The sequence below is a fragment of the Sander lucioperca genome, chromosome 18 (assembly GCF_008315115.2).
Source record: "Sander lucioperca isolate FBNREF2018 chromosome 18, SLUC_FBN_1.2, whole genome shotgun sequence".
NCBI lineage: Eukaryota > Metazoa > Chordata > Actinopteri > Perciformes > Percidae > Sander > Sander lucioperca.
The window spans coordinates 4,688,920-4,703,458 of NC_050190.1; the positions used below are offsets into that span (position 1 = coordinate 4,688,920).

Below are 14,539 nucleotides of genomic sequence, written 5' to 3' on the forward strand. Positions count from 1 at the left end.
TTTTGCTTTCCTGTTTTTCATTCCAGGAAACCGGGGAACAGGAGCAGTGTCAGACTCCCACTTGTGTCTTGCACCATATCTACTTGATTGACATTTCCTGTCTTTCTAGTGGAAGCCTTTAAAACCCCCCAGTTGCTGGTTTTGGTTCAGTTAAACCGACATCATGGTGTCAGAGAAGGACTTTCTTGTGGCTGCTGCTGTTTTGGTTTTTGCCCTCATTTCACACAGTGAGTGTATTTCCTTTTAATAGCTAAGGATTGATCTATTTAGATTTGGCTTCTTAGTAATTCATGTTCAATGGTTTATATTTGTATTGTATTTTTTCACTGTAGTATCGTGTTAAAAATGTATTTTTCTGCAAATATGGGCTGGTACTATTCTAAAAATGTTACCTTGTATTTTATTATCTGCTCATTATTCTAACTGTAAGCACTGAGATAGCTGAGATATGTTTAAATAACAAATATTCTTTGACATGAGATGCAAAAATTCCTTAATTTTAATGAATATGTTTTGCCAATGACTAAAAAAATGCCACTGTAGGGCAATGTGACTTTGAACCTTCCCATGACACTATTGTGCATCAGTAATTGTATACCACCATAAATGTTAAAATCAGTGTTGTAGTCTAATGTATTGTAGTGGGTATGCTGTTCTGTATATTGGCCAGAATCTGCCTTTGGGGGAGGGGGGGAGGTCTGGGTGTCTTCCCCCAGGGAAGTTTTGAGCATCAACGACTTCATTTCCTGTATTCGGATTCACTTTTATGCACCAATTTACGGTGGAAATACCTTTATTTAGCGTATGTGAAGAAGAAAAACACAGACAACAATTCAAAATATATCAAAAATACAATGGAAAGTATGTTGTTGCGTGTCATTGGGCATTTTTAAGTGGGTATATGGAAATCCTGGAGCTTTCTTAGTGGGTATACTGCATATACCTGCGTATCACGTAGACTACACCACTGGTTAAAATACTTTATTTTGAAATGTTTCTTTCCATCTGTGTGTTTTTGATCGTTTCAGGCGAGGGTATAATTGGTGGCAGAGAGGCAGCGCCGCACTCTCGGCCCTACATGGCCTCCATCCAGGTGCCAGAAGGAGAGAATCTGAAACACGAGTGTGGAGGGTTTGTGATCGCAGATCAGTGGGTGATGACTGCAGTGCACTGTCTGCCAACAGGGTGAGGCCAGTGGTGGAAGAAGGATTCAGATCCTTGATTTAAGTAATAGTACTAATGCCACACTGTAAAAATAGTCTGTTACAAGTAAAAGACCTGCATTGAAAATGTTACTTAAATTGCTCATATTGTGCTTTTTGGCTTTTTCCCTTTCCTTTATTGTGTTTATATATCTTTTTTGTACATGTTATAGGTTTACAAAGTGAAAAAGCCCAAAGTCCACCCCAAAGGGACTTACCATCTCCAACAGAAAACACTGTTCACAAACTGCTCCAAACAGCTCTATTGTAGTCCAGCCTTTACTTCAGAGACAAACGTGGTCACTTTGGAACACATGTTATAATGCTCTCCTAGCTGCTAGCGTGCCACGCCCTCATACTCTGCTTCTGACTGGCTAGTAGTCCTTACCTAGCTACTGAGCATGTGCAACTCCCAACAAAGATGGAACAGAAGTGAGATGCCTCACTCTGTAGCTAACACAGAGAGCTCAACACACAGGGTGAAAAGAGGAGCTGCAGCAATGTGCAGTACAACAAAAATATGGCGTTTTTTGAAAATGAAACCATGTAAATCTATTCTGATATAACCTCTAAATACAATTATGAACCTGAAAATGTGAGTCGGAAGTGATGTGTTTTTAGCGGAAGATGGGTAGGCTTTCGGCCATGGTTTTACTGTAAAGTGTCTGAGTAAAGCACTATATAAATATAATGTATCATTATTATTATTATTATTATTATTATTAATATTATTATTATTATTATATGCAGTAGGGGGTCCCTACTTGGTCTCTCTTTCAACTAAGGGGTCCCTGGCCTAAAAACCCCTGTTTTAAAGGTTTAATGAGAAACACAAGGATTTATACATTTTCTAACAATCGCTCCATTCACTTTGATGACGTGAGAGTAGATAAATAAGTAAGAGGCTCCATAGGAGAGCAGGACTGGTTTAAAGGTAGGTTCACACAGATAAATCAAACATGTGATTCTCCACATGTAAACGTTCTCTGTATGCGCGCTGATGTAGCTCAGATTTGGTCTGTAAGTTTTCTTTGGCAATATTATCATATTTATTTGTTCTGTTTCCATGAATAATTTTGTTGATCTCTAGTTTATAATTTTCAGTTTATGTCCCCTTATTTTGATTATAATGTTCATGTAATATAATTATTTTTTTTAAACGTGTATAATATTATGATTTGAAGATTATTCAATACTACAGTATCATTGTGCTCTTTTCACAGGCCAAATGGAAGGAAAGTAGTGCTGGGTGTCCATTCTCTGAGTGCAACTGAAGAGACCAAGCAGACATTTGATATTTTGGAACTTCACAATCACCCAGGCTTCAGCGCGTACAATTATGACAATGACATTGCTTTAATCAAGGTAAGTGTATAGATTGTGTCAATTGCCAGTGGTACCGATGTGTAAATTGTTATATTATGTTCTGTTTTTGGGAACAAAAACTCTAAGCTTCAACATTTTGAAACCATTGTCTATGTGATCTTTTTGCAGTTGGATCGTCCATTCAACATCTCTGAAGCTGTGAAAGCAGTGGAATTCCTGCGGACGGGTGGCACAAACCCCGACACAGATGCAATGGTGGAGACAGCCGGGTGGGGATCCCTGGATAACCTGGGGTCCAGACCAGACAAGCTCAGGGAGGTGGACATCAAGGTGGTCAACTCCAATCTGTGCAAACGCAGCGACTACTTTGGCAGAAAGTTCACCAATAACATGATATGTGCCCATAAAGTATGCCCAGACCCCTGTAATCAACCACATAAGAAAGAAGACACTTGTGATGTAAGTTTAAGTTTTTCTCTTCTCCTAAATGTAAATGGTTGTCAACAAATGAGATAGACGACACACCATGTTAGGGTGACCATGAGCCCACTGATGTATATATTTGTCTGTATTAATAGTACACACATTGGATTTTCTTCTCTTTCTGTGTTGTTATGTTTAAAACTTCAGGCACTAAATGGCAAAACCGACTAATGTTCGGTTGGTTTGGCTCATATTGCATATTATTTTGCTAATGCTAATATTATTATCCAGCTATTGTTTATTGTTTATTACGGATCCCCATTAGTCATAACCATAGTGAATACTATTCTTCCTGGGGTCCAACACAAGACAAACATAAACAAATATTATAGAGCAAAAGACATATTGTTATATCAGAACAATGAAAACATCCTGGATTTTATCAAAACAAAAGGAACAGCAGCATGTTTTTCATGTCATAAAAACAACAAAACAGTAACATGAAATAAAATATATGAAACAAGAAAGAAGACAACAGAAAGGAATAACAGAATCAAACAGGTTTTAACCTAATCTTACAAAAGGATATCAGCTTCTCTTAGTTTATTTTTGAAGCTTGAAATATTTCCCATTATGATTAAATGTGGGGGGGGGCTGTTCCAATATGTTACAGCTCTATACAATACATTGTATTAAGAGCACTGGTTCTGGACATTGGCTGGGTAAAGCCATTACTTACGGCCAGTATCATAACCATGTCTGTCATTGGTAGGTAATAGCTGCGAGGACAGGTTGGTGGGTTTGCGTAATTTGTGGCTCAATGGTTAGCACTGTGGCCTCACAGCAAGAAGGTTCTGGGTTTGAATCCAGGTCGTTCCGGGCCTTTCTGTGTAGAGTTAGTATGTTCTCCCCATGTTTGCGTGGGTTTCCTCTGGGTCCTTCGGTTTCCCCCACCATCAAAAAAACATGTACTAAGTTCTCCAGTCAGTGCCCTTGAGCAAGGCACTGGCTCAGATCTGGAGTTGGTCCCCGGGCGCTGTAAATGGCTGCCCACTGCTCCCTTAAGGGATGGGTTAAATGCAGAGAATGAATTTCACTACATGTATGTGTATGTGACAATAAAGAACCTTTACCTTACCTTTAATGATAATAAATAAGAACTGAAGAATGTGTGTCTATTGCTGTCCCTCAGGGTGACTCTGGAGGTCCTCTGCTCTACAATGGCATCGCAGTGGGCATCACTTCCAACGGAGGAAAGAAGTGTGGCCAAATTAAAAAGCCTGGAATTTACACCATCATCTCCCACTACACTCAGTGGATTGACAACACCATGGCCCTGCAGCCCACTGCAACACCAGACCAGAGCGATTAAAGAGCATATCGCAGTTTGGTTTCCACCACTGAGTCACTTATTATTGTACCTGCTATGAAGGGTTCCTTTCCCCATTTGCAACTAATGCATGGCTCTAGAGCAGATGTGTCAAACTTAAGGCCCACGGGCCAAATCCGGCCCATTGTAAATTTTGATCCGGCTCGCCTGGTTGTGGGCCAAACCAAAAAAACAGGAAACTGTTTTTCAAACTGCAATTATGCGACACTCAGAGCAGAATTTGGCAGATATGCCGACTTTGAGACTCAGAAATTCCCCCAGAAGCAGAGAGTTTTTATATTCAGGCTGTGAAACAGGTTGCTGTGAGTCAGCTGTGTGGTAGCCTGCTTTTAAAAAAATGTAATCATTGTTTTGCTTGATTTGCTAAATTCTACGATGGCTAAAAAAAAACTTTAGTTGCTGCCTTTAATTAGGACTTTATGTCGACCAAACTAACTGAGAAGACTATGAAACATGCAATAATACAGTCAAAAATGTTTGACTTTTTTGATTAAATATAAGCATGAAAATAAACTGTACATGTCTGGCCCTTGATGTGATTCTCAGTTTCCAGTATGGCCCTTAGTGAAGTTGAGTTTGACACCGCTGCTGTAGAGATATACCTCCAGTATGTCAAATATACATCCACCTGTACTAACAGATTATCCATCACTTTATAAAGGAATCAATAAAATACAGTTTATCACATGCACATGTCTGTCTTGAGTTGTTTCTTGAACAATAAGCGTAAGATGCAGTACACTAACAAAGGATAAACAGGTATATTATATCATACTAAGTCATAAATTGAACACAAATAAGAGTTGCACAATAATTGCTATAATAAAATCTAAACGTTTTGCATCAATCTTGTTTTGGTGCAGTTGAATCAGTTTGTTGGTAACTGAGTCCATCTGAAGGACAGTGTTAAAGAATGTAACTGTTAGGCAATCAGGATTTCAACAAGCAAAGCTCATAAACCTGTCAGAGACGTCCATATGGGGGAGTCCAAAAGTACATACAGCTACAGCTGTACTTCTTCTTTTCTTCCCCTCTTTGCTCTATGTAGATAAACACAGCCATGAATAATTCCTGATGTGTTCTGCTCTTCTGTTTAGTTTGGAAAACCCCCATATACCACCACCAATTGTTTTATGCACAATGCTAAATTTATGAAATATTTCTGATTTGCTAAACAACCTTGACTGGTTGTGCCGGTTGGACATAAATCTTAATTTTCTTAAAAATAGAATGCATGTGTCATTTACATTTGATGAATGTATGCCTACATATGAATATACTGTTTACATAATTAGAAATGTATAGAAAGACAATTCTCTTAAATTGCAATGGTTTGAGATTTTGTCACTCGGAGCACCTGCAGTGGCAAACCGAGATGACAGCATCTATAAAAGTATATGCATTTGCAGTGTAATTCAATCCAGTGCAAATTCCCTGCAGGACTGATTCCAGATAGTTGAATAAACTCTTCTCTGGCACCATGATAAGAAAAATAGACAAATGATTGCAAGCCTGTTGTATTGGATTATCTATTGCAGGGGTCTTCAAAAGGGAGTCCGGGACCCCTAGGGGGTCCTCAGAGTCAATGCAGGGGGGCCTCCAAATTATTGTTAAGTTTTTTAAAGTCATAACATGAATCCAACATATTATTAGCAAATATAAATCCCCACTGATGACAGGCTTATTATTCTATAGGTAAGGTAGTCACTAAGGGCATCCACAGATACAGTTAATCCTAAGGATTTACTGAGCCACATGTATGTCTAACATTAAAAGATGATTTGCAAATTTCAACAATTATAAGGCTATTTTAATAGCTTTGTATTCTATGCAAAAAAGTTATGTATTAAGGCGTTGGCCCGCCCTACACGTAATTGTAGGCCAAGTTTAATATGCAACTTCATTTTATACATAGTAGGGGGTCCCTACTCCATCTCTCTTTCAGTTATGGTGTCCTTGGCTTAAAAAAACGTTTAAGACCCCTGAATTATTGTGTTAAACTCACACACACTTCCGGATAAGATCCTGGAGGGTTGCATGGGCTCCGCCTTTGAAATTGAAATTGTAAACCTGGTTACCACTAAAGCATTTTATTGTATTCATAAAATTGAATGTGTCATATGCCATGTTGAGGTTGAGCATGAATATTTTCTGACCGTTTTGTTTGTGTCGAACTGAATAATAGATGCTGTAGATGATGAGTGGTGCCTGCCCATCTCAATGTGTGACTGTATTACCCCCTAGTGGGAGAGGCTGCGTCATAAAAAATAACTTTAATGTCAAGTGGACACTTTTCTAAATTAATGGATACTTTTCTAAATAATGTTTTTCTAATGTCTCACATGAAATAAAAGTTGATCCAGTAAACCTGTCACCTGTCCTGTTCCATTAACCACTGTACTACATTATGTTTGGAGTACAGGAAACAGAATAGAACTTGAAGCGACTGAAACACAAGTCTTACCATCAGTGGTACTGATCTGCAGCTGCAGCATGGCTCTGTGGCTTGTCACAGCCTCCGACAGGCTCTCTCTCTTTGTCTCATATTGCTTTCTTTTAGCTGCCTCCTTCTTTCTTTCCTCAGCATGTTTTGGCCTCAGCTGCTCCATCTCTTTGGCTCTTCTCTCCTCCTGTTGTTGAACCAGTTGCTTGAACGCCTGCTCCTTCTCCTTGACCTCTTGCACCTTCTGTTTCAGCATCTTCACGGCTGAGTCTTCTGTGCTCATTTTCGTAGCTTCACACAGCATGGTTTCCATGTAGCCAGTCCCACCGTTTTCAGCAAGCATTTAGGCCACCGTCTCGAGCAAGAGCAAGCAGCTTGTCTCTCGCTGCAGATGATGAGATAGGGCAGTATCTTCCATCCCACATTTTTTATTAACTCCAGGAGGGCATCATCCAGTGTGTCAGCAACCTTTCATTTTCCAGAGAGATAACCACCAGGTATTTTAAAGCCTCAGCTCCAAAGTGTGCCCGCAGTATATCTACCTTTCTTCGTTCCCTCTGTGTGTAATGTCCACCTTGGATCAGCAGCAGAAATGTACTGATTCCATCTGTGCAAGACTTAAAGCAGCCATCTATTGCCTGGCTGATGCCCTCCTCTGTCATGTCGTGGTTTAAATCTGCGTAAAGCAAGCTGACCAAGCGACCATCCACTGTCAAGTTGCACACTTGATTTGATCCCAGATAACTAAAGGTTAACTTGAGAGGTTTATCCCCTAAGCTATATCCTGTTGCAGAGCCTTCAAATATAGGACCATTCCTCCACTGTGGATATGGTCACATGATGCTTCCCCACAATGTGAGTAGCCTACATTTTTAATATGCCAGTGTTTCAAAAGTAATATTTGAGGTGAATATTTTTAAACTGAACCAATATGGGAATTTGCAAACTCCTAATCAGTCGGCCTGATTCAGTTTCCTTTTCCTACCTGACTCTATTAAGTTGCTGCCATCTGCATAATAAAGCCTGTATGAGAGGCATCCTGTGATTGTTCCTTGTCTGCATTATTGCATTAGTGCTGCTCACTGCAGACATCCATCACATCTTAGTGATATGAGTGACATCCAAGATTAAATGTGAGCCAACGTCCAGTGAAACTGTAAATTTCTCACAAAAAAACAATAATCTTTCTGATGAATTAGCTCCTCGATTGCTTTCTTTATCTTCTTTATTAAGAAACGAAAAGTAAACAAGAAAACAAGTACAGCATGAAATTAATAATACATTTATTGCAATTTTGGTATAAACATAGCTACAGTATATGAAGGAGTTCCCCTACATATACAATAGCTGAGATTACTGAGCGATTGCACCATCTCCCTGTGATGCTAAGCGCGGCTGCCTGCCGCTATCAAAACGGCCGAAATCAAGGCAGTACGACAGCTTAAAATGGGGGAAACCGTCTGGTAAATTTTGATAGATTTGTTGTTGTTGTTAAACGCTTAATTTAGCAAATACAAAATATGGTGCTACATAAAGCACCTTTTTAGGAAATTATAATAATTAGTGCTAATATTTTTAGTATTTCCCCCAAGTATTATATTGATACTCTGGACGCCCCTATATATCAAATGGTTTGGTCCGTTGCTATGCTATCTTCTTGTGTAGACATTCTCCAGGGTGATGATGAAGATGTAGCTAGTTATTCAGCCTGAAAATACATAACATTAACGTTGTTCGGTTTGAAACGTAAATTGTGTGTAACGTAACCACAATTACAATGGCCGGTATAAGGAGAGTTAACGGGAAATTATCGGGAATCAACCCAGCTGTCAGGTAATCTTAATATCGAATCGTGTATACAGAAAACGCCTCAGTGAAGCTGTCAAGCTAACGTTAACCTAGCAAACATTAGCGCAAGCCGTTATTCGTCGACGTTTTAACGTCAGTTATAGTTAGTTAACCGGCACTAGTAGCAGTAATTCTAACGTTAGCAATGATTCTAGCCAGCTATAGGTTACATTGTCAGTATTAATCAGCTGGTTAAGCTATGCTACACATTAATTTAGCTAATGTTAACGGTGCAATTCCTAGCTAGATATTCCATGCACATCACTCAGTCAAGTAGCTAGCTACGTTAGTAGTGACGTAAGCTAACGTTAAACCGTTTGGCTCAACTTTCACGTAAAGTTAATGTTAGTAACTATGAAGCCATGACTATATATATACATATACTCTTTTTGTTGTGACATTTTTCAGTTGCTGTCGCCTGTGTCAGGTTCAGTCTCTGCTTTGTGAAGGTGGCACTGCCACTCCTGATGGCATCCTGTGCTCTCTTGGTATGTTGAGTTGCAAGCTATTTTATTTTATTCATTTATTTTAATCTGGTACCTTTTATATCTTTATCTGGCCTGGTTAACCGCACTGCCAACTGCTAAGGCTGGAGGAAATACTTTTTCAGAACAGATGGTGAATCATTGTTTTTGTGTATTTTAGGAATTGACAGCAGATATAATGAGGGGTGCACTGAGCTGGCGAAGTATCTGTTCTATGGACTATATGGAAGAAATCAGCTGAATCTGGAACATGTCCTCGAGGAATTTCCTGATGAAATGCTGGATGGTGAGTTTTGTTGTTCACGGTATTGCAATCATATTTTATGCCTGCATTAGTTTTTGATATATTCTTTCTGACACAATGCTTGTCTGCTTTCCAGATGTAATCCTGTTGATCAAGGCAGAGTGTGTTCATCTGTACTGCAACCCAATGAACTACAGTTACCTGTTGCCCTACGTGTCCCACTGGAGGAACTTGCATCTTTACTGCATGACAAAGGCAGAGGTATAAAAGCCCTCTCACTCCCTTAACAGGCTTATCATTTCTTTTAATTATAGTTCCTGTATTGTATTGTATATGTAGGAGTAGGAAGTTTATCAAGAGTATGTAGGCATGTTGATGTATCCACCTGGCTGTGATTTTAACCCTTGGTTTGGCATGGTTCAAAATAAGGAGCATCTTTGAGCCAAATGCTGGTGAAATATGCAAGTGGCTGGTAGATTTGCTTCACTCACCAGCCAAAAAAACAATGGTTATCGATTGAGTGGCTGGTAAAAGTTGATCATTCACTAGCCATTTGGCTGGTGGACGAAAAACAGTACATTTTGAACCCCGCTTGCAGGTTAATATACATTTTTTTCAGACACTTGCCTATTAGACCTCTGTGCTTATATGTTACACCTTGTCTACACAGGCTGCACATTGAAAGCAGCACATTCACTTTCACCAATGACATAGTGTTTTCTAGTTTTTACCAGTGTACCTGCAATGTGTGTACAGGTGTATAGGCCTTTTAAGGTAATGATTGCCATTGCTAAAAATTGTAAATATGGCCATTTGTAGCAGTGTTTGTAATTGTCATTCCATCCTGAGATTGAGTCCTTTTCTAAGTTGTCTGCCCATGTACTTTCCCCACCTCCACACACAGTATGAAGATGAGGAAGCAGCAGAGGAATTCAAAATCTCCAGTTTCGTCACAATGGTGCAGGACTGCTATCGTATTGGAGTACCTTACAGCTCCCAGGGTACATTTCATCACATTTTAATCCCCACATTCATTCACTACACATATGTAGTTAACAGCGTATACTTTTAAAATGTAATTACAACAACAACACAGGTAATTGTACATGTACTTGCTTTACTGTTACTTTTAGGACACATCCAGAGGTTTGATATGTTTATGATGGAAAAGTGGCCCCTGATTCAAGCTTTTGCCCTGGAAGGCATCGGTGGAGGAAGCTTTTTTACCATGAAATACAAGGTACCTTCAAGCAAAAACAAAAAAAATCTAAAATATTTCTTAAGCTCTGAAGTATTGCGAAATTGAAAACATTTCATATAAGAAGTATTTGTCGCACTACGTTGTACTTGTGGTCCTACACGTCTTGTTTCAGTTTGTTTTCTATATTCTTGTTTTCCCAGCTAATGGACATGAGTGAGAAGCTGTGGCAGGTTTACAATAGACTCGACCCAGTGTCCCTGGATAATCTCCTCACAGAGGTAAGACTGAGCCTCTTTTTTCATCTGGAAAAAAAAAAGGTTTGGCAAGTGTTTCAAATGAACGTATATTTGTTATCTTGCTATGAATACATAATGATGTATGTGTGTGTAGTAGAGCTGTCAGTCTTCCTCTATAATACCATTCAAATTTCATTTTTTATTTTTTTAAATATTCGAATAATATTCAAACATTAAATGCTCAAATGCAGCTATGTTATAAATATGTACTACGCTGCTCAGGCTTAGGCATTGTCAATGCAACTATAAGCATGGGGTTGTTGTTACACGTTCTGTCCACTAGAGGGACTTCCAACATCAGCCTGGCCTTGAAGGGGTCATGGCACATTGGATTTCTGGCACGCCGCTCTCTGTTTACATTATATTCCACCACGAGCACACAGCGAGAAACACAAATCAACAGAGAACTCTGTAATGAAACATTATCTAACAAGTGTATTGAAGCAGCTCTGTTGTAAAGGCTAACATTGCTCGGTTAGCACAATGACATCATGTTAGAAAGCACAGCCGAAACGATTTGTCATAAACTAAGTAACAATAGTGTTGCTGTCGCTACTATTTTAGTGATTTATAAGAAACCTGTTTCTTGCAGATTGTCACGTTACTGAGAATACAGCTGTTAGAAGGTAATATATGAAGTTGAAGCTAACTCTGACAGCTGTAGGGCAGCTAACATTAACTTTAGCTGTCTCCATGAAGCTCCCAGCTAAGCTCCTATAACTCGCGACGCAGTTAGGTAACACAAACGAGCTAACTATTGATAACATACACATTTTGGCTCAGTGGATGCCGATTTTAAAGTAATGTTATAACTATTTCCCATCCTTCTTCCGATTTCCAGCACCAGCCTGTCACTCCCCCCTGTACTAACGTTACTCGGTACGTAACGTTGGCTCACAATGCCGTGTGTTTCTCACTCCCGTAACTTGTTGTTCATCAGGCATGAGAAGCAGGAGATTAGCTAACGTTAGCCAACCTATTTTATAAAAAAAAAAAAAAAAAAAAATCACATTTGAATGGTAATTTCAGCATTCGAGTAGTATTGATTTTTTTACTATTCGAATTATATTCGACTTTTGGAATTCTTTCCAACAGCCCTAGTGTATAGGCTATATATATATATATATATATATATATATATATATATATATATACATATACATAAACTATACTAGGGCTGGGCGATATGGAGAAAATCAAATATCACGATATGTATTACCAAATACCTCGATATCGATACCACAACAATATTGTAGGGTTGACTATTGATGCTTTCACAAAATATTTACACAATGAGATTTTTGATCAATAATCACCAGTAATGTGGATATAGTGACTAAGTGGGTAAAGGCAAATAATAGAACAGTTACAACAGTCTGGTAAGTTCAGAAAATGACATCACTTTACTGTAATTTAGCCTTTAAAACCAGGAAGAGACACAACTTATGCCATATTACGCAGGGCTCCAGACTAACTTTTTGCCTCGGTCGCACTGGTGCGCCTAACTTATTTTATTTAGGTGCACCAGCACAAAATTTATTAATTTAAAATTTTCCTCACGTCGCCATTAACGCCACAATTTCAAGGTCACCTTTTTATCACGCTCCATATACATTCATATATATATGTCAATTATTTTAAACAAGAATAAGTAGTTGGTACATTTTTTTAATTTTTTTATTTGAAGCACAATTATACTGTACTCAAAGTCTTATAGCCGGTCCCCCCTTGCTGTCAAATGCCCCTCAGATGGCCAACACCTGTAATCTGGCCTTCTTCCCCTTTGGCCTTGGCTAAACCAGCTTGCCACACTCCCTAGCATCAAAATTCTCCAAACTGGGCCCCTCCACACTGATTCTTATCAGATCTTCCACTAGTCCAGGACTAAAAATCATATCTCTGTATTTTTCGGCTGAATGGCGATACACAATATATATCTCTATCTCTAATATATATATTTTTACAAAGTGGGCTAAATGTTCAGTTTGAAGTCAAAGCCACTTTTCACAAGCTCTTTTATTAAAACAGATGTGATTAAAATAAAATGCAAAGACAGGGTTTCCTGCCCAATTTGAAAATATACAGCTGCAACACATGTAAATTATCTGAAATAAATAGCCTGGGATATATTTAAAAAAATATATCTCTGAGAAAGCTCCTTCACTTGTTTTCAACAACAATAACAGACCCGGATAGCCCAGTAGTTCATATAGGGAGAGAGGGGGAGTATGGTCCAGCATGGGTCTAATGCGCTTTGGCGGGTCAGCGGTGTTACATACGTCTTGTGTATGAAATGTCTGTATCATCCCTGGCTGCGCTGCATTTTTATGAACTATGATAATGTGGCCATGGGTCACATCTTTCGCCCAGGTCCAGCAGGCTCCGTCTCACACGCTATTACTCAACCAACTGAAGTTAGTTTCATTCAATAACTTCTTCTGTGTTTTTCGCCGTGGCGGCCGCAATAACAGAGAGTTACCAGCGGAAACACTGGTACCTGTAGACTTACTCCATCTTAGTCACACCCTTACAAATTTTGGTCGCACTCTAGAGCCCTGTTACGATATTACAATATCCAAAATCTAAGACGATATCGATATAATATCGATATATTGCCCAGCTCTACACTACACACACATACACTATACACACATACATCAAATACTCCAGAGACTGGATGGCTTCCATGAATATGCAGCTCATCATTTAACAATTTAAACATTTGTTCCAAGACAAACGGAATGCTTCAATGTATTAATTACTTTAATATCATTAACAATACACATTTTATGTAAATATGTTCATTCCAATAACAATGAAATGTAATGTTTGAAGTACTTTTTTACATTAATAATATTTCAATAATAAAATGTGCTTTTTGTAGCAATTTTCTCTGTGTATTGTCTTAAATATTCAGAATGTCATTCGGTATAATCAGCCTTGGTCATTCGGTAAAACCAATATAGTAAATATTCAAATTGAATAATATTGTTTTTAATAACTAAATGAACTACAATGATACAAATATGAAGCAGATTAGGCTATTTCTTTTTCTATATTTCCCCTTTTTTCATTTCCCTGTGCAATGTTTTACTTGAATATGTTGAAAGTTTTAGAGTAGTCCAATGAAATGATTACATTTATGAGATCAGTGATAATGTTATTTCATATTTCTTCCGTGTTACACAATATATACTATCTCAACATCAATGTCAAATCAGGTTTGTTCATGAATAATTATCCTCAAATTAATAATTTTAGAATATACTCATAGTTAAACCAAATGACTTTTTTGGTGACAAAGTTTGTCCGTACTGTAAAAAATGACAAAAGCTGTGTTAATTGATTGCATAAACCACATAATTTCATTGGTAACATTTAACACTCAAAATTAATTATATCTCCATTTAAATTTTTTTACACTTTTAGAAACCTTATTCATTTTAATGTTGGTGTGTTGCAACACACTTATTGTGTTTTTTGTTTTGTTTGTTTTTGTTCAAAATAAAAGAAAGAAAGAGAGAGAGAACTTTCTCAGTTGTTGAATTTAACCACAAGGCCTACCTGAGACTTCTGGACTTCGAAAATGTCAAGAAATCTATCATAGTTATTAATAACGGTCAAGCGATACCGATTTTTTTTAACATTAATTCATCAAATGAAATTATGTTAAAAGTTCCA

General features: G+C 38.1%; 2 protein-coding genes across 3 annotated transcripts in view; both read left to right on the top strand.

Moving 5' to 3' along the window:
* Positions 1-14,539, top strand: part of cfd (complement factor D (adipsin)) — a 23,530-nt gene continuing 8,991 nt past the window's right edge. The window contains exons 1-5 of one of the 2 annotated variants that reach the window (XM_035994694.1): positions 1-227; positions 1,029-1,185; positions 2,426-2,567; positions 2,697-2,987; positions 4,144-4,330. In XM_035994694.1, the coding sequence (XP_035850587.1) occupies positions 164-227; positions 1,029-1,185; positions 2,426-2,567; positions 2,697-2,987; positions 4,144-4,323 (834 nt within the window). In that variant the 5' untranslated portion in view covers positions 1-163 and the 3' untranslated portion in view covers positions 4,324-4,330. Of the gene's footprint in view, positions 228-1,028; positions 1,186-2,425; positions 2,568-2,696; positions 2,988-4,143; positions 4,521-14,539 lie in introns of those variants that run through there. The other variant, XM_031280419.2, reaches the window with a different exon arrangement.
* Positions 8,377-14,539, top strand: part of c18h20orf194 (chromosome 18 C20orf194 homolog) — a 25,278-nt gene continuing 19,115 nt past the window's right edge. The window contains exons 1-7 of the mRNA XM_031280307.2: positions 8,377-8,617; positions 9,041-9,120; positions 9,278-9,403; positions 9,498-9,622; positions 10,266-10,362; positions 10,495-10,601; positions 10,763-10,840. Of these exons, the coding sequence (XP_031136167.1) occupies positions 8,562-8,617; positions 9,041-9,120; positions 9,278-9,403; positions 9,498-9,622; positions 10,266-10,362; positions 10,495-10,601; positions 10,763-10,840 (669 nt within the window). The 5' untranslated portion in view covers positions 8,377-8,561. The remainder of the gene's footprint in view (positions 8,618-9,040; positions 9,121-9,277; positions 9,404-9,497; positions 9,623-10,265; positions 10,363-10,494; positions 10,602-10,762; positions 10,841-14,539) is intronic.